The following is a 24,436-nucleotide window of genomic DNA, read 5'->3' as shown; positions in this document are numbered from 1 at the left end:
TTTCGTAAACCAATCGAACAACATCAGAGAACAATATTATTTGTGTTTTCAAATAATAATTTTAAAAAAGACAAAGTTTTTTAGTAATTTTGATTTACAAAATCTAATTATTCGGTGGAAATTTGATTAAATCACAAAATAATTTTTGTAAAAAAAGCTTGTTTAGTGAAAAAAGTGCTAACAATATCAAACATACAGGTAATTAATTCAACTTTGTCATTAACCTTTTCTTAAAATTTCCATAACTTTCAAAATAATTTTCTATTATGTTTAATATCCTGTTTTGATAATCCACTCATTTATTTTTATCATTTTTATTTTGAACATATTATCATATTTCTGTACATTATTATATTTTTTACAATTTAATTCATTATTTAAGAAAAATCTATTTTCTTTTCCTAAACATATTGTTTGCAAAAATCTCATCAAGATCATGTTTCTTGACAGATGTCCTGAAGATGGAACGTACCTAGTTCCGAAACGTCGACAATAAACAAATAATTAAATAAAGAAATTGTTTTTTTAAAAACTTTTCTTGTTTTTAATTTTGTATTATTTTTGGATTCTTGTTCGAAACTCTACAAAATATATATATATATATATATATATATATACAAATCAAGGACTTGTTTATATACATTTGTGTCGTACCACGCATTTTGATATTTAGATTCCAAATAATTATTATTTTGTTCACATGCAGTAAGTAGTATTTAATACAGAAAAATGAGTAGTTAAATATCAATTTTTTTTTGGAAATAACATTCAAAGAGAATGAGAAAAGTTAATAAAATCAGAGAGAATCACGATGCAATTATAAAGTATATATGAACGCAAATATATATTATAAAGTATATATGAACACAAATATTTACATATGCCACACAAAAGCACAATTTTGAATGAAAATAGCTTCATTGCGTTAATTGCACAAGAGTGCATTAATAAAACATGAAATTACAAAAAAACAAAACAAAATTATTAATTATTAGAGAACCGCTTATATTTTTCACTCGCATTCTTATTTTTACACAAATCTTTCGTAATCAATATAGCACAATGCGAATTAGAGGTATATTGTTGCTAATGAACGATCGATGTGCAGGCCTTCGCCTGGTTCAGCGATTTGCTGGTGGAGCACGCAGAAATATTTTGGTCGCTGTTTGCAGTCGATATGGATCGCGTCTTAGCCGAACAAAATCCTGACACATGGGACTCGTTTCCGTTGTTTCAAATATTAAACAATTATCTAGCGACAGATGGTAAGATCTTCTCTAAGCAAAAAAAACAAAAGTTACAAGTCATTAATTTCACCAAAGACTACAATCAATTTTCAGTCCTTAATAATTTCCTACAACTTTTATTACTTAGAACATCAAGTCATCAACAATTACTTTACGAATTTTACTTTGATTTCAGATAATTTGAAAAATGGAAGATTCCATCAACATTTGAGGGACACATTTGCTCCTCTAGTTGTTCGTTATGTCGATTTAATGGAGTCCTCTATAGCTCAATCAATTCACAAAGGATTCGAAAAAGAACGATGGGAAATTAAAGGGTAAACAATAATTAAATTTTAAATACTATAAATTATTGCAAAACCATATATCATATACTCGAACAGAAATGGCTGTGTGACATCAGAAGATCTATTCTGGAAACTCGACGCCCTACAATCCTTCATAGCAGATCTCAATTGGCCCGATACGGAATTCAGGCAACATTTAGAGCAACGTCTAAAACTAATGGCATGCGACATGATGGAATCCTGTATACAGCGTACAGAAAATGCTTTTCAGCAATGGCTGAAGAAAAGCGTTACATTTATTTCAACCGATTACATCCTGCCGAGCGAAATGTGCGCCATGGTGAACGTCATTCTTGATGCCAAGAACCAGAGCTTCAAGTTGTGCGCAGTCGACGGCGTTGATGTCGTACGTAGAAATGTTCCAAATATATAACTCATTCATTCGTATGTAATTATTCAAATATTTTGACCATTTGTACGAAATATAAAATGAAAAACTTTAAATCACGTTGTGCAACTTTATAACATTTATCTATCTATATAGCTACTATATAATTATGAAAAAAAATATTTTAGCATCAATACCACACGAAAATTGATGATCAAATAGATAAAACCTTAGCCAATATGAACCAAGGTATGATCACGAAACTGATGTCCGTTTTAGAAGCATCATTATCAAAATTATCTCGTTATGATGAAGGCAGTTTAATAGGATCCATTCTAAGTTTCACGGTAAACTAGTGTAAACTTATTTTCAACACCAAATGTAAATACTAACACGTGTATGCCTTTAGAATGTTTCCGGATCTGGCAAGGATCTAGGGCAAGGATATGTTAATTTTACGAGAAATTGTATGGATCAGATCAGGTCAAAAGTCAATGACGAACTGTGGATTCTCAATTTCTTCGAGCAATGGTACACCAGTCAAATAAATATGCTGTGCAACTGGCTATCGGAGAGATTAGATCATTCGCTGCACTATTATCAATGTACATGTTTAGCTCATATAGTCAAGGTAAGCGGATACATCGAGTTACAAAAAAAAAAGTAATACGATTCTAATAATGTAATGTAATCTTATAGAAAGTATATTCTGATTTTGAGCTGCAAGGCGTGATGGAAGATAAATTAAATTCCAAAGCTTACCAAACAATTTCTCAACGCATGCAAACTGAGGAAGCGACGTGTTCACTGACTATGTCACAGAGACCGGACGACTCAGAGTAAGTTTGTTAATATTAACCCTTTCGACTCGGATGCCGCCACTCCGGCGGCATAGTCATTTTACCGTTGCGCTCGGATGTCGCCGCTCCGGCGGCATGGTATGTTTTACCGTTAAGCTCGGATGCCGCCGCTCCGGCGGCAAATCGTGTCGGCAACGACTCGTCGCAAACTAAACTTACATTTATTTTTTTTATTTTTTAAAAATTAATTTACTATTACATTCATTTATTGATTGATTTATTAATTTTATAAATAAATATATAACAAAATTAATTTATTAGCTCATGATCCCCATAATTCTAATAAAGATCTGTGAAGAAATGATTTTTTAAACAATATAGCATGGTTTTGAGTGCAATTTTTTAATTTTCAAAATTTTCTATTTTATTATCATAATAACTATATTTAAAAGCAATATAACCACATTTTGAAAAAATCCGATACAAAAAAAATTCCGAGTTGAGAGATATGTATAGCACAATAATATTCCGAGCGCAGCGTACCGACTAGCAGTCCGACTCCCGAGTCGAAAGTGTTAAAAGTAAAATTGTACTCGTAAAATATATTTAAAACGGAGTTACACACATCCTTCTAAATATGAGTGGTGATGAATTCAACAAGAAAATCGTCTCTAAACAAAACGTAATGCCTGCAGGGGCGGAGGCGACATGGCCGACAGTGACGACAGAGCCAAGAAGGCGACCCATGGTGATGAAGATGGCGAAGGTCTCACCTCGAACATCAGCAACGTGACGAACATGGTCGTCGGACGAATGGGCAGCATGTTAGGCAAAGGCATCGGCGGCCTCAGCTCGAAACTTGGAGGCGGTTCGAGCTGGTTCTAATTACTACTTCAAACTTATTCCTCTCTCTCGATAATAATACTTGATTACTTTCTTATTCAATTCGATAATTCAAATTTAGTCATAATTATACTATATAGATTTACTGATTGTCGGCCACTGAGAACAAAGATGTTGTTTCACGAGTATGGATCACTGACGATATCATGATAGTAGTCATACTCTAATAGCAATATATTATACCGTATAAAATAGCTTATATATACATTTATATATATATATATATATATATATATATATATATATATATATATACTCATAATGGACATAGAATCACCATATTCATCTAAAATGTTATTTTACACGAAATCAGATCATTGTACGAAACCCACAAAGCTTGTGCCTGGGCTGGAAATTGATTTTTCAGCTGATGTAAATTTACTTAAAAGCGACGGGTATGAACAACGTTTTAGAGACGGAGTTTTAATTTGATTTTCATTATTATAATGTCAACAGTTATATTATCTGCCAAACAAATATTCATAATATAAAATTGATGCCTAAAATTCAATAGTTTTTCATAATTATAGTCAACTAGTTACTTATTCGAGTTTTTCTTCAGTAATGCTATTTACTAATACAAGAAAAAATATATTCTCAAAATTGATAGTGTTAATCACATGTTCTATCTATAAAATAATTCAAAGTTTGAAGATAATATTAATTAAAGAATAATAGCTATTGAAATCAAAACGTAATTCCACGAAAATCGTTGTGTAACCTAATTTTGTAGATTTTCGTTGCATTCATATATTAAAGATAATTATAATAATTGTTTAATGAACCATTTAAATATGCCTATAGACCTCATTTCAATATATGGACGTTTGTTTACAGAAAAACAAATGAATAAAAACTTCGACATAGAATTAAAGACCAAACCATATAGATCAAATTAAAACTCCAATCGAGTGCAACGACAATTTTTTTTCTTTGTTAATATTGTTTGAATGTATATAGACAAAAGGCGAATTCCTAATATCTAACTTGCTGTACTGTCATTTTCTCTTATGATAAATTTAAATATCATAACTACTTCAATGTAGAGAAAGTTACACTGCTTCGATGTACTTTTGTACTGCTTATTTTAATGACAAAAACTCCTTGTATAATGTTCATTAGTTATATCAAAAATTTCACAGGCTTTTTCATGTTATTTTAAATTTTATTTTGTAAAAGGGCAGTAGTATTTTCTTGGATCACATCATAGTGATATATAAATATAAATACGAAGCTATCATATTCAGTACAGTGAGATATGCATATCCGATAAATAAATTCTATTTAATATATTGACACGTGAAATTAATGTTATTAATATGAAAAGAAAATCTATTTTAATCGAATTATATTTAATCTGTTGGAATATTGTTACTAGAAATAGTATTACTGTATCTGATAGACTATAAAGATAAAAACAATTTGAAAAGTATATATGATCCCAAATGTTGTTAAAAAGTCTATTTGTAGCTGTGTATTCTATTTTTATCAATATGACCTGAAAGGACATTAGTCTATTGTCAAAACATATCTTCCGTACAAAAACTTTATTTTGAAAATTATTTATAATAATGTGTATAGAAAGCCCGTGCATACATAACGATTATTTTAAATTAGTTTGGAAAAATAATCTATTGAAACTTATAAAAAAAAGTTTACGAAGAGTTTGCCCTCTTCTGTCATGCAATAGATCAATCAATTTCAATATATATGCTATTGTAAGCATATTGCTATGATTGTAGCCAGTTTTCGATATGTTTCAAAATCATAAATATTAATAATATATACTATTATGTGATCACAAAAACTTTATCTTAACCGAGCTTCAATAAACTTGATGTGTCGGCCTAAACTTTCGTAACATTTGTTACAAGATGAATTTTGAAATGTCTAGTAACTATTACCACATACTCTCCGCATTATAAATCTCTCTGATAAACTATACGTAATGATCACAAAATAATTACCTCACAATTGATTTTTCATATCTAGATTCCTAGATATTTAATTTACCAAACGCCGACAATGCCGCCGCATTACAATGATATGAGAAGTGTTTAATAGTACTGAGAAAATGGCATTCCTTTACTGACCTTTACTAAAAAAAAAATTCGCCTTATAATTTTTAATCGACAAACGTTTATGCAATTCAGTAAATTATATATGACTCAAATTACTGAATACTGAAATGTACAGATAATAAAATTATCAAAGCACGATTTGTAATATTGCACGAGTTGATATTTATTTCATATATACATATATAAAATAAATGCATTTTAAAGCATTTTCACTGTACATGGTGCACTACCACTTACATTATACAAATTACATATATACAATATTTTCTACGCATGTATTGCATATTTATTTGGGATCATAATGCATTTTTGCAAATGCATAAAAAAAATTATCTAAACTTTAGTATGTTATTTTACATATCATATATATCAATAACGTTATGAGCGTAATTCAGTCTTTTTTTTGCACTTAATTTGTTAAAAATTATTGAAATCAGCAGAATTTTTCAAACCTGTTTTAACCTCATCATCAGTGTAATTAGAAAATTTTGTATCACGTCATTTGTTGAAAACTCCTACATAAAACTGCCAAATCACAAACCATATTGGGCAAACAAGCTTGTCAGCGAATTTGGAAAAGAATTTATTGCAGTTCGAGAGCAAAAAAAAAGAACTGAATTGAATTTCTCGTTTGTTGAATCAAGTATATTTATATTAAAGATAAAGTAATTCATAAAAATGAAGTATTTGCATATAACATTCTTTGATTTCAACAAAAAAAATCTAATAGTATATCAAATATCTACATATTTCATACATTACGCAATCATCTACGGACATTCAATTATATTTATACCAATATAGATTTTGTAATATAATTTTCAATTTGTAACATTAAGTCACATTCCCACTTTACCAAATACAATTACGGCAAATACCAGCGATCGCATTTTGTTTAATATTTGCTTGTAGACATATACCCACAATTTATACATACTCATGTAATGCAATGTTTGCTTACTTAATTGTAGGAGGTAATTTTTAAACAAATGTTATAATTCAAAATTCTTTAATTACACTAACGATTTATCATGTACAGGTCTTGAAACATCAATTGATTTATACAAAAATGAGAGCCCGTTGTATATATATATATATATATATATATATATATACAAATATACACAAATAAATGTATATAGTACTTAAATATTCAATATTTTGCTTCACTATGATTATGTAAAATTAAAAATACATTGTGAAATAGAATAATAAATTTAATTATATTTGACATGCAATGAATTCGTGTGAATGTGCAATAACACAGAACTTAATTATGAAAATTATTAAATATTACAAATAAAATGTTATATATCAACTTGTTATGCATTAGATTGTTGTTTCATTCAATTTATATTTTTATAATATCATAGCCACATCACAAATATTAAATATTTTCCATTTTTGTTGAATAACACCTGAAAATTTTAGTCTCACCTGAATTACTTGAGTGACGAAGACAAAAAATATATTTTTCTGTAATTTATTCACGTCCAACTAAAATTACATAAAAGCAAGATATTATTCAAGACTTGGCAGTCTAACATCACAATTTATTTCTTCTTCACTGCCAATTCTAAACCACGAATATATTTCTTCGGTATTTTATATTTGTCTGAAAAATGATTATCAAGTCACTAGATTTGATATTAGACTCATTGATATGTATAAATAGATAATTGACAATAAAATTTACCTGTTAATAATTTTCCTATGAAAGCAACTTGGTTCCCTTGTATGAGAACTTGATCACCTTTTTTGTCTGATGATTTATTTATACTAGTACTGGTTGCCACTCCGAGCTGGCAATCTTTAGAGAACTCTAACAAGTTAATTCCAAACAATTCTAGATTATCTACTAGAGTCACCTGCAAATAAGAGTAAAAGAAATGAAGCAACAATATGAAAAAAAAAATTTGAAATGTTGTGATAACTGACCTTCTTGTTACCAGCTCTCTTAGAAACTGTTAACACAACAATTGGTGCCTTTCCTTTACACTGAATAGTTTGAGAGCCAGATTTCATTTCAAAAATGGGTGTCATACGGCTTTCAATTTTCTCTAATAAACGTGGCCACTCTAAAGCTTCTGCAGAAGTACCACAAACATCTTGTAACATTTGATTCAATATTACTACTCTAAAATTTATAATCACTATTACAATATTTACAATAACTAAAAAAAATCAAATCAATTAACCTTGGATCAAATGTGTTTTGTAGAGAATTTTGTTTAACATAATCTGTCACAGCCTTGCGGATTTCTGCTCGAGTAATTGTTTGTCCAACTCTAAATAGATAATAATAATCTGTATAATAGTTACACACTATCAAGATTGATATCAATAATATATTATACCCAATGCCACATGAAGATATTAAAGGCAACACTGGCTTAGTCACTCTCAACAGATTTTCAACACTAGCATTTGAATTCTGTGAATCTGTAGATATTGTTGGCATATCATTTTCATCTAAAGTAAAAGTTCTAACATCATCATGATCAATTGCTAATTCAGTTACACTTTCTACTCCCTTTTTAAGTTCCCCTAGCTTTAGAAATCCTTCCTGCAAGATAAAATTTGAAAACAAAATCTATAATGTATAAAATTCAAATATTAAATTTACCAAATCATACTTCACTCATAGCAATTAAAAATTTTGAAACTTTCTTGTAACTCGATTTTTTGATGTCTAAAGAGGAACCTTTAGGACAGGCAGGCATAATATGCGTACCATAGAAAGTACTTGTCAACATGGGTAATGTTAATTTTTTGCCTTCGGTATTCAGACATTTGAGAAATGTATATCTTAATAATGCATCTACATCAGCCGATGACATATGTTTAGATTCACACTGTTCAGACGTACTTGCTTCTACAAGAGCAATATTTTCAATATTGTTTTCTGTTGGATTATCAGTAGAAAGATTAATATTGTCTAAAATTATCTGAAAGAAAAATTATATATATGTATACAACTTACGTAATATATAAAAGTTAAATAAAAATAAACACAAACATTTTGTACATCAGTATTTTCACACTTTAGACCTGGTGCCCCTAAATCTGGAGTAGGTATTGCAGGCGCTAACAAACTACATAATTCATCTCCTAATACATGAATAATTTCAATGCATCGACCTCTAAAAACGATAATAATATTAGTATTTTATTCTATGTAATTTATATAAATAATGTTGCATATAAAACTAACCTGCCAGCAGCCATATACATATCCATACTAGAATGACATGTTTTGCCCACTGCTATTGATGCTTTATTATTGGTTAAATTTATAGAAACTATTTGGTCCTTCTCAAATTTACCCCATGCTGCTGGACCTACAAAAAAAAACATTATTCATTTATTCCTCTGCTACATACAGAACAATATTACATAAGAACATGCTAAATATAATTTTGATGTATAATTAGTCAACCATGTACATTATTTCTTCATACATATTAAGAATCGAATCATTGCATTCATATTATCATTATCATTTTTTATTATACCTTCAATATTCTCAGGCAAGACAACTCCAGGAATCATCAAATCAGCACCCTGCATCAACTTAGAAAGCACCGGAACGTGAGTAGTGAACGAAAGTAAAATATCTGGATGTTTCCATAGTGTATAAATAGACGGGTAAAGAACCTTTTCTATTTCAAAAAATACAACACGTTTCTCTACAGCGTAAACAATAACATCAACAGAATTGTGAGTGAGAACTTTTAAAACATTAATTGGTTTGTTTGGCAATAAAATGTTTAAATCAACTTCGCTGATATCAGGAAAACACGAATGGACTTTGGCTTTGATATTTTTCCTGGAAATCAATGGAATTGTCAGACGTTTATGTAAAACATTTTTGAATAATTTCAAATCATACCTCTCAGAGGCTTTCACTTGATTGTTTGATTTCACTTTGACAGATTTATTAAACATTGTTATTGGTAATATCACTGAATTTTATTTCATGAAAAGGGCAAAATCAACTTAACCTCAATTGCAAAAAAAAACATTTACAAAATAATCAAAAAACCAACTGTCATCCTTTTATGGTAACATTAAACCCCTAGACAATATAAAACAATATAAGACAATATAAACCTATTAACCTATTATGGTCTAGGGTCTAGGGTTTAGGGTAACATACTCTCACAGATAAATAAAATAAGCACTCTCTAAATAGATTAAGATTTCTCTAGATTGGTGACACTGTATGCTTTGAACTGTGCGCTGTACCGCACTTCAAGATCTACTTTTATATTTTATGTAGTACCACTTTGACGGCATCATACCGAATATATTTAAATCAAATATGAACGAACTCATTCATAATACATATATAACACAAATATTTAATTAATTAACTATTTTCATTGCATGGAAAGTGAAATAAAAGAACATTTCGCTCACAAAGGACATTTGAAGAAGCATTGTTTTAAAATAAGAGCAACACCAGAAAAAAACACGAATAAGTAAACTAAATAATCAACTATTTCATTGCATGCAAAGTTTAAAAAACATGGCTAAAACATGGATATAAAAGACTCAAATTCTATTCAAGACTCAATATTCTATTTTATAAATTTGATGTTAAACCCGTGTTTTGTTCAAATCTTATGATTTTTGTGTTTTTTCTATATGAGTTGTGTTGTGCAGTGAAAAAAAGAAATATAATTTTGAAGTTTTTGTAATAGTCGAATGGATGCAGTTACTTTTTTTAATTTAATGGATCCAGTTTTTTAATTTATATTTAAAGTTTACAAAAGGAAGCTTTTAGATCATCAATATATATATATATATATATATATATATATATATATTAGGGTGGTCCTTAAAAGGGTCATTTTCGAATTTCCTTGCTCCAGGGGCTCAAATGGTTCAAATAGATAAAAAACAATTCTCTGAAAGTTTTAGCTCTTAATATTAACGTTTAGATAGAGCGCAATTCAATCAAGTTTGTATGGGAAGAGCATGAAAAAAATTTGAAAATTAAAAAAAAATGTTTTAGGTATAACTTAGCGAAAAATAAATGGGTTTTATTCATTTATTTGTTCGCTAAATTACATCTAAAAAACATTTTTAAAACTTTTGAAAATTTTTTCATGCTATTTCCATACAAAACTTTGATTGAATTGCGCTCTATCTAAATGTTGATATTAAGAGCTAAAATTTTCAGAGAATTGTTTTTTATCTATTTGGAACCATTTGAGCCCCTGGGAGCAAGGAAATTCGAAAATGACCCTTTTAAGGACCACCCTAATATATATATATATATATATATATATATATATATATATGATTTTGTTTATTTCGACTTTGAAACATATTGTGATAAGGTTTTTCAGCCACAAGTCGAAAAAATAAAAACAGAACGTAAATATAAAATCTTCTTTAATACGTTTCGAGCTATTGTACTAGCTCATCATTCAGCAAACCAGTTTAAAATCATTTTATATTATATTATATTATTTTTATTGAATTGTCAAATTTTGTATAAAATAATTTTAAACTGGTTTGCTGAATCATGATGAGCTAGTACAATAGCTCGAAACGTATTAAAGAAGATTTTATATTTACGTTCTGTTTTTATTTTTTCGACCTGTGGCTGAAAAACCTTATCACAATATATATATATATATATATATATATATATATATATAGAAGTTTCAAAATATATTTAAAAATATATATATATATATATATATATATATAGAAGTTTCAAAATATATTTAAAAATTGTACAATTTTGTTGTTAAATTTTTGGAACATGACATTTTGATAACGATATAGTTCTATAGTTTCAGTTTTATGTTTAATATCTGTACAATTAGTGTGATTAGGTGATTTTTGAAATCAAAGTTTGGTTTGGGGTCGCTCGTAGATTAGTGATTAGAGCTATGAAATTTGAATCAGAGGTCCCAGGTGCGATACCCACTTCAGAAAGCCTGATGTCAAGCAGTACTTACATCGGTTTTCACTTGGAAACCGACACAGCAATATGTTTCCAAGTAAAATAGCTCTTATCCGGCATTGCCGCATCAATAAAAAAAATCATCACTATTACAAAAATTGTTATAATAAAATTCGTCATAGAAATATAACAAAGTAATAACATAGTCCACTTAAGTTTTGATTACTGTTCAAATAAAAATAAAATAAACCTTTGGTTTATAGGTTTTATTTTATTGAACTTCTATCCAGGAGAGGACAAGTCCCTTCATGATTGTAGTTATTTACTACAAGTGTGGACTGTGAATGACAAATTCAACATCATTCTAGTAAGGGCTCAAAGGTGAACAATGTATCTGCAATGACGATTTCGAAAAAGAACATTCATACATTCATACATTCGTACCGAAAATCTGGTGGCGAATGTCTGCAATTGCATCATTGATTTACTATAGAGTTGAATAAAGTCGATCAATAGAGTAAGTGTAGCAACGCAGGCGCCGGGAAAGTGCCGCCGTGCGACTACGCGCGACATGCGGCACACCACGCCGGTTAGCCACCTTTATCCGAAACGGAACCTATCGATCATTTCTTAATGGACTCATTACATTTAATTACCATTAAAAGGAAGTAGACGCCGTATTGATGCTAACTAATCATTTCTATATTATACTTTACTATCAAATATATTGCAATACCGCATCGTAGCTTTTAAATTGATGATATATCCGAACCGTTGTTGGTATATAATCAAAATTTTCGCATCGGTCATACTCTACCGTAACTGAAATACTGAAATGTATAAGTTACAAGTTGGAGCAACGGCCGACATCGGTGAAAGTGTGCACTAGTGCGATAATCGTATCGATCGATCAGCGTGGCGCGAGTGCTGTGCTGTACTGTGCTCTACTGTGCTGTCGGTTCGCACGCGCTCCACACGTAGCGTAGCCATAGCGTAGCACCCCCTGAGCATCTACGCGAACTCCAACACCAACCAGTAGGTCAGTCGTAGCACAGGCATTGTACTTCCATCATTTGTATCGGACGACGGGCGTTGTATTTCCAGTAAGTATTCAAATCAACATACTAACTTACGCATTTATTTCATACGCACCGAAATTTCCACAATACGCAACAAATTCACACAGGGTTATAGTGCAAATACAATTGTAAAACAAACGAAATATACTACTTGCTAAAATATTAAAGTTTCATTCATTGCTGTGCTATTGATTCCTGAATGTGACGAAAGTGCGGTATGTTATTTGTGCAATTATACTGTTTCTTTAGTGCAACTGATGTCGATAAGCTTCTTGTGAAATTTAAATAAGGTATGTTTTCATAGAAACTTGGCGCAACAGTTATGGAAGCTTTTTTTGTTTAACAGGTATTGATAATTTACTCTACAGTAACAATAACGTGATAAAATCTGGCTTTTTTTTCAAATCGATTGTAGTACATTTTTTATGCATATTTAGAAACTGCATGTAGAATATAAATAATTCGATTATTATAAGATTCTATATTTTTAAAAATACCAATACGAATTAATTATATTTAATTAATAGAATTATCAATAATTATTTTACAAAAGTACTAAACTATTCATGTAACATTCTTTTTTTTAACGTTATTGTAAAGTATAATTCCGTAATTATTTAACAATTATGATTATTATTAAATGTTCATAATTAAACTATTACAAAAAAATAAGTAATAACAATTTTTTATTTATATTTTCCAACGTTTTAAGGCGTTAAAATTCTATACTTTAGAGCGTTACGTAACCATTGATCAACATGCACATGGATAAATTATGAATAGAAAGAGAAAACAAAAATCGCCATATATTTAGTTGTTCTACAGGTAATTTAAATATATTCATTTAAATATTACTGTTTATTTTGTATTTTTTTTAATTTCTTTAATATTTGCAACCGGCAAGAAGGCAATTTATGAACTCAATTATAACGTTTTTAAGCAACAACAGTTTTCTTAAATATTATTTTTGTTGAATACGCTTTGCTTTAAACAAAACTTTACAATCCCATAGATGCCTACGCCCTGGATTATTACTAACAATTAAAACGATTTAATGGTCGCAATCATGCGTAGTCAGGCATTTTGAAATAAAATTTTCACTATAAATGAATTAAGAAAGTTATTGCAATTAACTTAATACTCATAATTTGGAGATGCCTAAAACTTTAAAAATAGTCGAGTAGAATCAACAAGAATTTTGTAACTTTTTTAATTGTAACATTTTGTGTGACTTAACTACATATTGCAATGTGAGCTTTCTTTGCTAAAGATAATGAACACATTTCCAAATGATATATCTTTATAATAAACTTGGTTATACCTAAGCGTGGTATCTCACTTAAAGAAATATTTCTAGTTTTGAATTAATTAAAACGGTTTCTAAATTTTGGGTACTCTAACATTCCTAATAAACGTTAAATATGAAAATCAAGTTATATAAATAACTATAAACATAAAATAAATTTAATTTAATTTTAATGTCTTGCTCTTTAAATTTTGAATTATACAAAATATTTTGAATTATTAATTATTAGTCAGTCTGTTACGATTTTTCTTGAAAAAAAAATACAGAAAATTTGAAAAATATAAGTTAATACTTATACATACAAGAATTATAGATATCACATCTTTAAATTCTTGAATTTCGATGAATTTTAATTTTGTTCTGATTAAAAAATTCTAAAGATAGAGTTCCGTATATTTTTATATAATATTTTGCAAAATATGATATATGTACCACGCATCGTCACAACTTACATCAATTTAGAAAATTAGGTGAATAAATTTAAAACAATTGAAAATTAATATATTGGACCAATATGCACCAAGGCAATTGCATGAAATGTGAATAATTTATTATAAGTAGATGTAAATTCCAATAACTTGTCGATGTTATATTACATAAATTTGAGAAATATATTTTGTCTAATCATTTTTCATAATCTTTTGATTATCTTTCATCTCTAACTCTCTCGCCTTTCAAATTCATTACTTCTCAAGTTCTCCAGATTCCATCTCTGCTTTCAAATTATAATTACTCTATCAGAGTTGATAGCAGCCCCTGCAAAAGGCTAAATGTCCTTCCACGTTTACATCGTTTTCTTCGACTTCTCGAACTACATGTTTGTGATCATGAGATTGTTTCTGCGGCCAGTTAACTGGTCGATGTGATTTCATCCTGTTTCTGCCATCTAAACTGGCTCAATCTCGCTACGTCCACTTCACAGTTGTCTATTTCTCCTTTTGAGTTTTCTATCAATATGTTCTTCCCATTCTACTCGCTACTTTCGATGTCTACATGGCCTCCAAAGAAAGTATTTTTAGCTACGGAATATTTTAGATAGAACATTATTACAAAATATTTTATTTCAAAGATATCATTTTATTCAATTTCTTGTAGAATATTCTCGTATCTACTTTGAATAAATGTATCAAATAATGTTGTAGTATTCACTGTTGCCTTTACACATCGCAGCAACTAAACCTCCATTCTTACTATATATACATATACACAATTATATATTACATTCATAAATAGAATAACCATGTTCACTATATTGCCTATATTATTAATAGCAATCAGTACTTAATAGTTTTTCCATATGCATATAGTGTCGACTAAGCATTTTAAAGTCGTTAAGCTGCAAAAAGACTTTCTCGAAACCTCTTCCACAAAAAATTCCGATCCTGGAAAATCAATTTCCTAAAATAACAGTACCTTCAATAATATGATCTGTAAACACATTGCCTTGGCCGATCGATATCTGGTAAAGATTCCAATTCAGATTGCTCTCAATGTTCTGAATATTATTCATTCGAGTTGTGTGCGTGCTTACGAGAAAGCATTCAACAAAATTATTCCGGTAGAGGTCAAAGGACAAAAGTTAAAATATTCTAAGGCGAAGCCACTATGAAAATTTACGAAATGTGATTTTAATGAAAAAAATAATGATTTTTTATAGTATGTACAAAACCAGTACACTCGCAACTCGCGTGCATTCAAAAGAATTGTGCTGTTTATATAAGCATTACTATATGTAGTTTGTAAAAATCTATGCTGCTAGAAGAATTTTAAAGAAGTAAATATATAAAGTTTAAGTACATAGAAACACATCAAGAATGGAACGATGTAGAAAGGAAAAAAACATTATCAATAATATTTCAATCATCTTCTAATTTTCAGTTACTAGCTGCAATTATCCTGTAAATTCTTACTGTCTCCCGATTGAATTTGACTGCCTGCATCTTCGCGAAATAATTGCGTCAAGCCTGTTAAGGTCTACGATTCGACTTAATTAACGGATATTGGTAACCAAAGGTAACCGCTCTCGACTAGTGACAGAAAGTCTTCCTGCAATCGCCTATTCCGGCCTCAATATTTCCCGAAGCGGGTGCGGTCGCATCTGTCAACCAGCGGAGCCGCCCGGCCCAGCGCTGTCATTCTCAAGCTTCCGCAACTCATTCACCAATAATGTCAATTACTTGAAAAGGCGGTAAGAATTCTAAAAGTGTCTATAAAATCATATTTTAAAATATTTACAAATGATTATTTTGTTGATATCAACTATATTTATCATCTATTGTCAGTTATTTAACTCAAAAACAATTATTATAAATTAGTTTATACTGACAATTTGAGTTTTAGTATTTATTACTATATATACATATTTCTCAACTCATTTTTGTAGCTTCAGCTCTGGGGATTTATCCTCAGAGTGCGACGACGGCGATGCCGTCGTAGACCCTTACACAGGACAGCCGATTCCGCCCGGAGCCCAACCCGTACCCAAGATGGGTCAGCAGGCGCCTCCGCTGCAGAGCCAGCCGATGCCATCGCAACCGCCGAATCCCAACACGGCCCAAGGTCAGGTCGAGCACACAAAATCGTTCGAGCATCAATAATGATCGCATCTGTATTCATGGTTTAAAATGAGTAATTTCTGTTCGATCTTCGTTTGAACACTGTTCGATGATTACAATAAGCAACAACAATATAATAAAATGATTTTATAACTATACAACATCAATAACTATCTAATATAGCTTACAATTTATTCAAAATTTAATATCAAAATTTTCTTTACATTTTCAAGAATATTCTAGCATCTATTTACCATAATATTATAATAAACGCTATAATAATACGAATATTATTATAAATAATAGCCCAGCAAAGCGGCGGAGAATTGTCTCTGAACTTAAGAGGTCCCCCACGAGGCACCAGCGCGCCAAGTAGCCCGGCGAAGAGTCGTGAGAGTCTGCTGCAACGCGTACAAAGTTTAACAGGAGCGGCACGAGACCAAGGTGCATCCATCTTAGGTAATATTTAATACAACAATCGGCGAAATTGCATTTTTGAGCCAATTTCAATGACGTGCAATTAATTTCAATTATTACAGGCGCAGCTGTTCAGAGTGCAACTAGACCATCATTCAATAAAGATCGATCCTTTACTTTACTAGTTATCGATGATCAGAACACGGATTGGTCAAAGTATTTCCGTGGAAAAAAACTACATAATGATTATGATATTCGAGTGGAGCAAGCAGAATTCAAGGTGAAAATAAAATATAAATATATTTAGTAACTATATATAAATCCATTTATATATAACTATATATAATAAAATAAAAAATAAAGAAAATCCGTTTGTCACAGAGTTTGGCTAGAAATTCGAGTTGTTAATTTTATGTTTTCTTCGTGTAGCAAAAAACAAGAGTAAAAATGTGTGTGAGTGTATGTTTGGGCGTGAAAACATATTTTTCATTCAACAGTTTAAATTTACTCAATAATGGCTTGTAATTTTTGCGACGTCACAACAAGCGATATGGAACAAGAAGTGAATATATCAGAAAGTTCAAGAAGCTAGCCTTAAATCAAAATTTATAGTTGAGTTTACATCTCTTAATACAAATATGATTATAAAATGTTTCCTTACTATTTATTCCAGGAACTCTCGTTGATCGCGAGCGGCGAGCAAGGATGCACTGTCTCGATGGCGGTGTATCGGAGCGGTACCAAGGTGATGCGTTCATTTAGGCCGGATTTCGTTCTAATTCGTCAAAATCTTCGCGACGCCTCCGAGGACAATCGCAGCCTTCTTCTCGGTCTGAAATACGGCGGCGTTCCGAGCGTCAACTCGCTATCTTCCATCTACAACTTCCAGGTTAGTTGGGACCAAGAGAAAATGACATCCATCATTTTAACAAATTAATAATATTAGTAGACGTCACTGTTTTGAAGAAACGCTCACAAAATTATAGTTTCACATTGTCGTTAATCAGCTTTGTAAATAATTCTTCAATGATTCTGGAACTGAAGGGATAAACATAAGGCAATGATTATTTACTTGTTCATAATTGCAAAACTATGACATTTAAACTTTAATAACCAATTTCCAATTTCTTTCATCTGAAATAAAACTTAATAATAATTTAATTTAAATGATAAATTAATCTTCTACGATAAATATATTCCATTAAATATCATAAATTATAAAAGTAAATATTTGAAATGCAGTTGTATGAATTTTTCCTTAAAGTCAAACTATTTGAATGAAAATATATCAGTTCCAAATTTAATTTTCAGGACCGGCCGTGGGTTTTCGCGCACCTGATGCAACTCCAAAGACGCCTCGGACGTGAAAATTTTCCCCTGATCGAGCAAACTTATTACCCAAATCATCGCGAAATGGTGAGTCGATATTATACTGCACATATATATATATATATATATATATACGAGGTCTGTTCAAAAAGTACCCGGAATTTTCGTTTTTTCAAAAAAATATTTATTTATTCGTCTACATTAATGTGGTCCCCTTCAAAGTAGTCCCCTCCAGATATAATACACTTATGCCAGCGTTTTTTCCAATTTTCAAAGCACCCTTGATATTCACTTTTTGATATGTCCTTGAGCACTCTCAGCGATTTTTCTTCAATCGAGGAAAACCGCCGTCCTTTCATGGGTCTCTTCAACTTTGGGAATAGGAAAAAGTCACACGGAGCCATATCTGGTGAATTTTTGCACTTTGCAACACTTTATTTCATTTTTTACGCAAAATTTAATACAAATTCTTTGACTTTTCAATTCTTCCATTGTAAAAATCGCCGAGCTAGAAAAACACGTCGAACCTTAGCGACTACCACAGACAAAGTAAACAGTGAATATAGCTGAAAATTTCATCATACTTTAGGGGCATGTATACCAACACAATAAAAAAAAAATTTTGACAATCAGACACACCAGACCCGCGAAATTTAATTATTAGTAATTCCGGGTACTTTTTGAACACACCTCGTATATATATATGTGTGTATATATAAAAATATTGGTCACAATCCATACAGCATGCAACAACGTCATTTGCCCGAAAATGCAATCAATACGTATTTGTCTGCAAATATATGCTATATTTTTTTTAATTGCATTAATATTAACGACATTAATTTTTTTTTTTTTTTTTATTATTATTTTTGAACCTATAAGCTGTTTTGCTGATTTGACTTAATACTAGACTGTTTGACAGATGGCAACCCAAACAGTTGTCACATCTCTGTATGATAAATTATTATTACAATTTCTGTAATAGGGCGACTATGGTACAGCAATGCCGGGTGAGGGCTATTTTCACTTGGAAACATATTGCTATCTATATTTTCAAGTGAAAATCGTTGTCAATGTTGCCTGACAACAGGCTGCTCAAAGTGGCTATCGAACCCGGGACCTCTGAAACAAGTCCCGTAGCTCTTAACCGCTTACTTACGGGCGAGCCATTAATATTAATAATGCTACAAAATGATATTCTACCAGAATTTATCATAAATATATTTTATTATATGGATCAAATATATAATAACATTTAAGCATTTTCTAACTTAAGCTATACCACATCTTGTAATTTCAATATAATTTATATTTGTACTTTTAGAATAGTTCAATAATTAGAATTAACCTTAAATTAATAATATAAAATAATTAACAAAAGCAATAAGTGTAACACAATATACTATTAATAGATGAAGTCTAATCACGTGCCGATCAATCACTAAAAGAATATTTTTTCGCTAGTTCAAGTCACAATTCAAGTTTTAAAATTGAGACTTCAAAATAACGAAATGATCACTGATGTAATTATATAAAAGTTATATTTAAATAAAAATCCAGTATATCAATAAACTCTTAGAAGTCATAAATAGCATCAAGTAAAATAGGAAATGATTTTATAGAAAATTTATTTTTCTATTCGTTTCAACATATTATACCATCATTAGTAGCTATAAACAATTTTCTAACAACAATATTATTATTTTCTTTGAATTAATATTATTATAAATCAATATTATTTTTTATATATTAGGATATTCTCACAATATATAATGATATAATTTTATAGTCTGAAAAACCTTTCAATGAAAGTCAACTACATTTTATGAAATTTAGATTAAATTACGTTTCAACGCTGAATCGTACATACGCTAATATAAAATAAGCAACTTATGCTAATTTCCAAGAAATTAAACTCCTGCGATAGCACTTTGGTTCTTGGTAAGGTCATTTATCCCATAACAAAATTACATATACATATAAATATATAAATATATAAATTTATAAATATATAAATATATAAATATATAACCATATAAATATTCTAAAAAAATTAAACATACACGAAAAATAGGGCGTACTTCCGCGATTAATAAAACGAAAATTATGATAGGAAAGAGACTATTTTATAATAACCATATAAGGTTCTAAAATAAATAAAGATGTTCATAATTTGCATACGTTGCTTATTAAGCCTATAAATTAAAAAAAATATTATCTATGGGTGATTAAAGAGATATTCAAAAGACTAATTAAAACATTTCTAAAATAATTAATTCATCATGTAGTTTTTTGTATTAAACGAAATTGTTGGCCTCATACATTTTAACTTTATACTAGATTTAAAATAATAATAATAACAATGAAATCACGTTTTGTGCCATTTTTAGGTCTGTAAAATAAATTTTAAACGAATGCTCATAGAATGAACTCTCGTATTTCAAATTTGCACTTATCAATTATAACATATGTGAAACGATTGTTCAGTTTCGAAAACTACGCACACACATACATACACACACACATATATATATTATAATTATATATGTATATATAATTATATATGTATATATTTACACACGCACCAACATATATAAATATAAATAAATTATAATCTTATTGTAATAAATTTAATATATTACTTAATTTATTTTAATAAAATTAAAGTAATTACCCTCATTTTTTGGGAATGGTTGCAACCAAAAATAACTTAATTTAAAGCTATGAACTGGTTTTACATTTGGATCAATCCGAGTCCGTAATTGTCCGTAAAATAAACTCAACGTGTAACGAGTAATTAAAAATTTTAAATAAAAGGGTTTACTTTTTTTACATAATTTTACAGAATTTTACATAAAATGTGATTTAAGAATAAAATGTTGACGCAAACAATTTATTTTAATCCACCGACATACGCCAATAATTTTGTTGCGATAAAGGCTCTTTAACTAAAGACCTTCCAACTGAGCCCCGGTTCGATTTTCAATAATATATTTTGCTTGCCCACGATGAAGAAGTATTTATAATTACCAGTTGATCATTTATCGTTCGATAGACGTAGTTCACGGATCTGGATAGCTCTGAAGAGCCTTGCACTTTTTATAGAAGGAATTTCGTCGCCAGTGGCAGGTGACCCGTCCCGAGATTTGGTCCTCGCGCCGAATGCAGATGCCATAGTCGCCCTCGCAGTTGCCGCTCAGGAAGTTCCACTTGCACGAATCGAAGGCGAGGCGGTTGCTCTCGTTCGTTGCGCGCATCAGGGTCTTGATCTGACGAATTAACAAATTAAACATTTCATTTTAGTCCCAACTAGCTGTGAGTGGAATTCTGTCTTAAGGCAATTAAGGCATCGTGCCCTAAGGCAAATTGCTGGAACTTCCCGTACCAAAAATTATTTTTTTAAAAACGATTAGCATTTTTGAAAAAAATTACTTAAAAAAAATAAGATTTTTGACAAACAATTAGACAAAAAATTACTTTTTTTTGAAAAAAAAAATTTTTTTAATTTTTTTTTTTAATTTTTTTTTTGAAAAAAAAATTTTTTCTTTATTTTGACATATTTTGAAAGATCTAAACTTTTTTTCAAAGCAATCGTACTGCTTTAACTGCATAAAGACGAAATATCAAACCGCGTAAGCTCCGCGTCGACGTCTAACGCGTAAACATTGGTACGGAACCCATAGGAATGTAAACCAAAATTATACTTATTGTTAAAATCTCTATAAAATATCTGATAATTTGATGTGCATATGTCTAATGATCATTTTTGACCGCCAAATGGCATTTTTTTTTACTTTTTTCATTAGATTCCGAAACCGCTAGACCCGCCTTTATGAAAATTTGATCGGTATTTCACCTTGTCAATACAAGTAAAACGTTTTTTGAATTATTAAAATCGGACGCTCCGTTCTCTTAAAAACTGAGTTACCGTTTTCGGCACTTTTTGCCCCGTATCTTCGGAACGGCTAGACCTGACTTCGCCAAAAACTAATCAGCACGTCTCCTTATCAATACGAATCGAATGTTTTTTGAATTAATCAAATCGGTTGATCGGTGTTCCCGAAATCGTCGACGAAAATTTGTATCCGCACATACATACACACACGCACACACACACACACACACACACACACACACACACACACATACATCCATTTTTTCTAAGGTATGCCAAAATATTCAGAAACCTTTGAAACGTCGAGAAATGCAAAAATTTTCATTTTCGATTTTTTTGCGATTACTATAACTTACCCTACGGGAAGTTAAGCCCGAATCACACGAGGCTTGTTTTCTGACGCTGGATTTCCCGCTTGATTTTTTCGCCGATGACGGTGCTGTAAATCATGATATTTTTCAAGCCGTACGCATCACACGAGGCTTGTTTTTGAGCGTTGGTGAGTGAATGAATCGGTAGCGTGCGACATAACCTCGAAATTCAACGCAAATCATTAACAACAATACTTTTATTTTACCTTTTCTGTTTAATACGGGGCATAGAAAATAATATTAGTTTTAATAAAAACAATTCAATAACAGTAATATAGCGAAGAGATAATTTATATAATAATTAAATAAAATTGGAAAGCTATATATAATTTATTTAAATTTTCATAAATCTGAATTAAAATTATTTATTGAAATATTATTATTAAAAATAAAATCATTTTTATTATAATGAATACAAATAATAAATAATATTGTAAAAATTTAATTATTGTTTTAGTAAAATTTATAAATATATATTTTAATTTTAAATATTTTTTTTGTGAATTTTATAAATATATATTCAATAATATTTCTCCAATAAATGGAATAATTAAAATAAATTAAAATCAAAATGTTTCTATATATAAATAAACAAAATAAAATGTTTATACTTAAATGTAATAGAAAATGTTTTTGATTATCATTTACGTTTATATTATTTTAAATTATATAAAAAAATAAAATTTGAAAAAAACTATGTTTTTGCCCGAGACCGATCAATCGGTATTGATTTCATAACTATTTCCAAAATATGTCGCACTTTTTCTTCAAGTTTGACAGCAGTGCCGTCATGTGATGATCCATGTGACAAACTACTGCTTCCCGATTGGTCCGGACGGGCAAATCCATCTCGAAAAATAGCACACGTTCTAATGTTGAAATCCAGCATGCTGGCAAGAAACAGAGATCGCTATGACGTCATTTTGGACCCTCTACAGCCAGGTACCTGGCAAGCAGAGCCATAAAGCAGCAAAACAAGCCTCGTGTGATTCGGGCTTTAATGAATGAAGGCTGGGACTATAGCCGGAACGTTTGAATTTTAGAATACATTTTCAAAGAAATTCACGGCGTTTATTGATGATATGCCCGATTATTAAACTCTGTCAATACATATGTCAACACCAAATTCAGAATTATACTAAAAAAAGTGGTTATGATACACATAGATTTTTTATAACTTGCTATTAAAATATGTGAATTAATTCTTTAAGGCAATACGTCAAAAAAATAGAGATGTTTAAAAGAATTTTAATTATTTTCATAGGTTACAGACGAATGATTCGTCTCGGATGGGCAGTGATTCAACCATGTCATACTCATAACTTGCTTTTCAATATTCAATCTATATTATTTACTTAACAACAACCAGTTGGTTGTACAATTGTGAATAGGTGATTGAAGATAGTTAGAGTTACTCCAGTTTACTGAAGATGACATAGGATCATAAGTCGAAACATATGGAAGTAATAAAAATATTTCGTAATCTTCATATGTGATGTAACCTATTTAAATGCATAGGGAGTTCTTATTATTATCGTTCTGATAAACGTTGTTATCTTAGGAATTAAAACTCATTAACATCTAAATGTTAATTACAAATAGCGCTTTCAATTTCGATTTCCATTTCGTTCCACTACATATATTCTCTCACTCTCGACAGTCAGTGATGATCTGTATCAAAGAAAAATGAAGTTGAGATGAAGTTGTCTATATCACAAATTATTGAATGTTTCAATATATTTCACGATAAAGACAAAAAACGAATTGTAACTCCAAAAATTATCAAGCAAATTAATTGTACTTCAACGAAACATAATACACGGACATCTCAACTGCTATATTTCATGAAAGCTTC

The 24,436-nt window shown here is 30.1% G+C and overlaps 3 protein-coding genes across 3 annotated transcripts; 2 read left to right on the top strand and 1 right to left on the bottom strand.

The window, feature by feature from the left end:
* Positions 1-1,108: 1,108 nt before the first annotated feature.
* LOC113372059 (calcium-dependent secretion activator-like) lies at positions 1,109-3,607 on the top strand (the record flags this gene model as incomplete). Its single annotated transcript, XM_026612407.1, has 7 exons — positions 1,109-1,265; positions 1,423-1,564; positions 1,631-1,940; positions 2,111-2,269; positions 2,332-2,553; positions 2,622-2,761; positions 3,442-3,607. Coding segments are annotated over 7 exons (1,296 nt in total), but the record flags the coding sequence as incomplete, so codon positions are not given.
* A 3,550-nt stretch (positions 3,608-7,157) lies between these two features.
* Positions 7,158-9,856, bottom strand: LOC113372057 (eukaryotic translation initiation factor 2D-like). Its single transcript, XM_026612405.1, has 10 exons — positions 9,599-9,856; positions 9,222-9,535; positions 8,921-9,047; positions 8,726-8,849; positions 8,343-8,654; positions 8,064-8,272; positions 7,905-7,994; positions 7,645-7,843; positions 7,403-7,574; positions 7,158-7,321 (listed from the first exon to the last, which is right to left on the bottom strand). The coding sequence occupies exons 1-10, from the start codon at positions 9,652-9,654 to the stop codon at positions 7,260-7,262; spliced, it is 1,665 nt and encodes a 554-aa protein (XP_026468190.1). The 5' UTR covers positions 9,655-9,856; the 3' UTR covers positions 7,158-7,259.
* Positions 9,857-16,500: 6,644 nt separating this feature from the next.
* LOC113372058 (synapsin-like) lies at positions 16,501-21,596 on the top strand. The gene is made up of 7 exons (XM_026612406.1): positions 16,501-16,573; positions 16,876-17,028; positions 17,109-17,266; positions 17,660-17,875; positions 18,298-18,402; positions 19,301-19,325; positions 21,349-21,596. The coding sequence occupies exons 1-7, from the start codon at positions 16,501-16,503 to the stop codon at positions 21,594-21,596; spliced, it is 978 nt and encodes a 325-aa protein (XP_026468191.1).
* The last annotated feature ends 2,840 nt before the right edge of the window (positions 21,597-24,436 follow it).

The sequence above is a fragment of the Ctenocephalides felis genome, unplaced genomic scaffold, assembly GCF_003426905.1.
Source record: "Ctenocephalides felis isolate EL2017-DRISC unplaced genomic scaffold, ASM342690v1 CF-g0.4_SCAFFOLD_01542, whole genome shotgun sequence".
Taxonomy (NCBI): domain Eukaryota; kingdom Metazoa; phylum Arthropoda; class Insecta; order Siphonaptera; family Pulicidae; genus Ctenocephalides; species Ctenocephalides felis.
This window is presented reverse-complemented; position numbering and strand designations above follow the sequence as displayed.

What these genes read in the sequence shown, in the direction of transcription:
- LOC113372057 (XM_026612405.1), bottom strand. Translation starts at nt 9,654, where the DNA reads ATGTTTAATAAATCTGTCAAAGTGAAATCAAACAATCAAGTGAAAGCC. An exon ending in AAAATACTGATGTACAAAAT is followed by an intron (nt 8,655 to 8,725) that starts GTTTGTGTTTAT and finishes TTTTTCTTTCAG; the next exon opens with ATAATTTTAGACAATATTAA. An exon ending in ATATCTTCATGTGGCATTGG is followed by an intron (nt 7,995 to 8,063) that starts GTATAATATATT and finishes TTATCTATTTAG; the next exon opens with AGTTGGACAAACAATTACTC.
- LOC113372058 (XM_026612406.1), top strand. Translation starts at nt 16,501, where the DNA reads ATGGGTCAGCAGGCGCCTCCGCTGCAGAGCCAGCCGATGCCATCGCAA. An exon ending in CCAAGGTGCATCCATCTTAG is followed by an intron (nt 17,029 to 17,108) that starts GTAATATTTAAT and finishes CAATTATTACAG; the next exon opens with GCGCAGCTGTTCAGAGTGCA. An exon ending in CTTCCATCTACAACTTCCAG is followed by an intron (nt 17,876 to 18,297) that starts GTTAGTTGGGAC and finishes TTTAATTTTCAG; the next exon opens with GACCGGCCGTGGGTTTTCGC.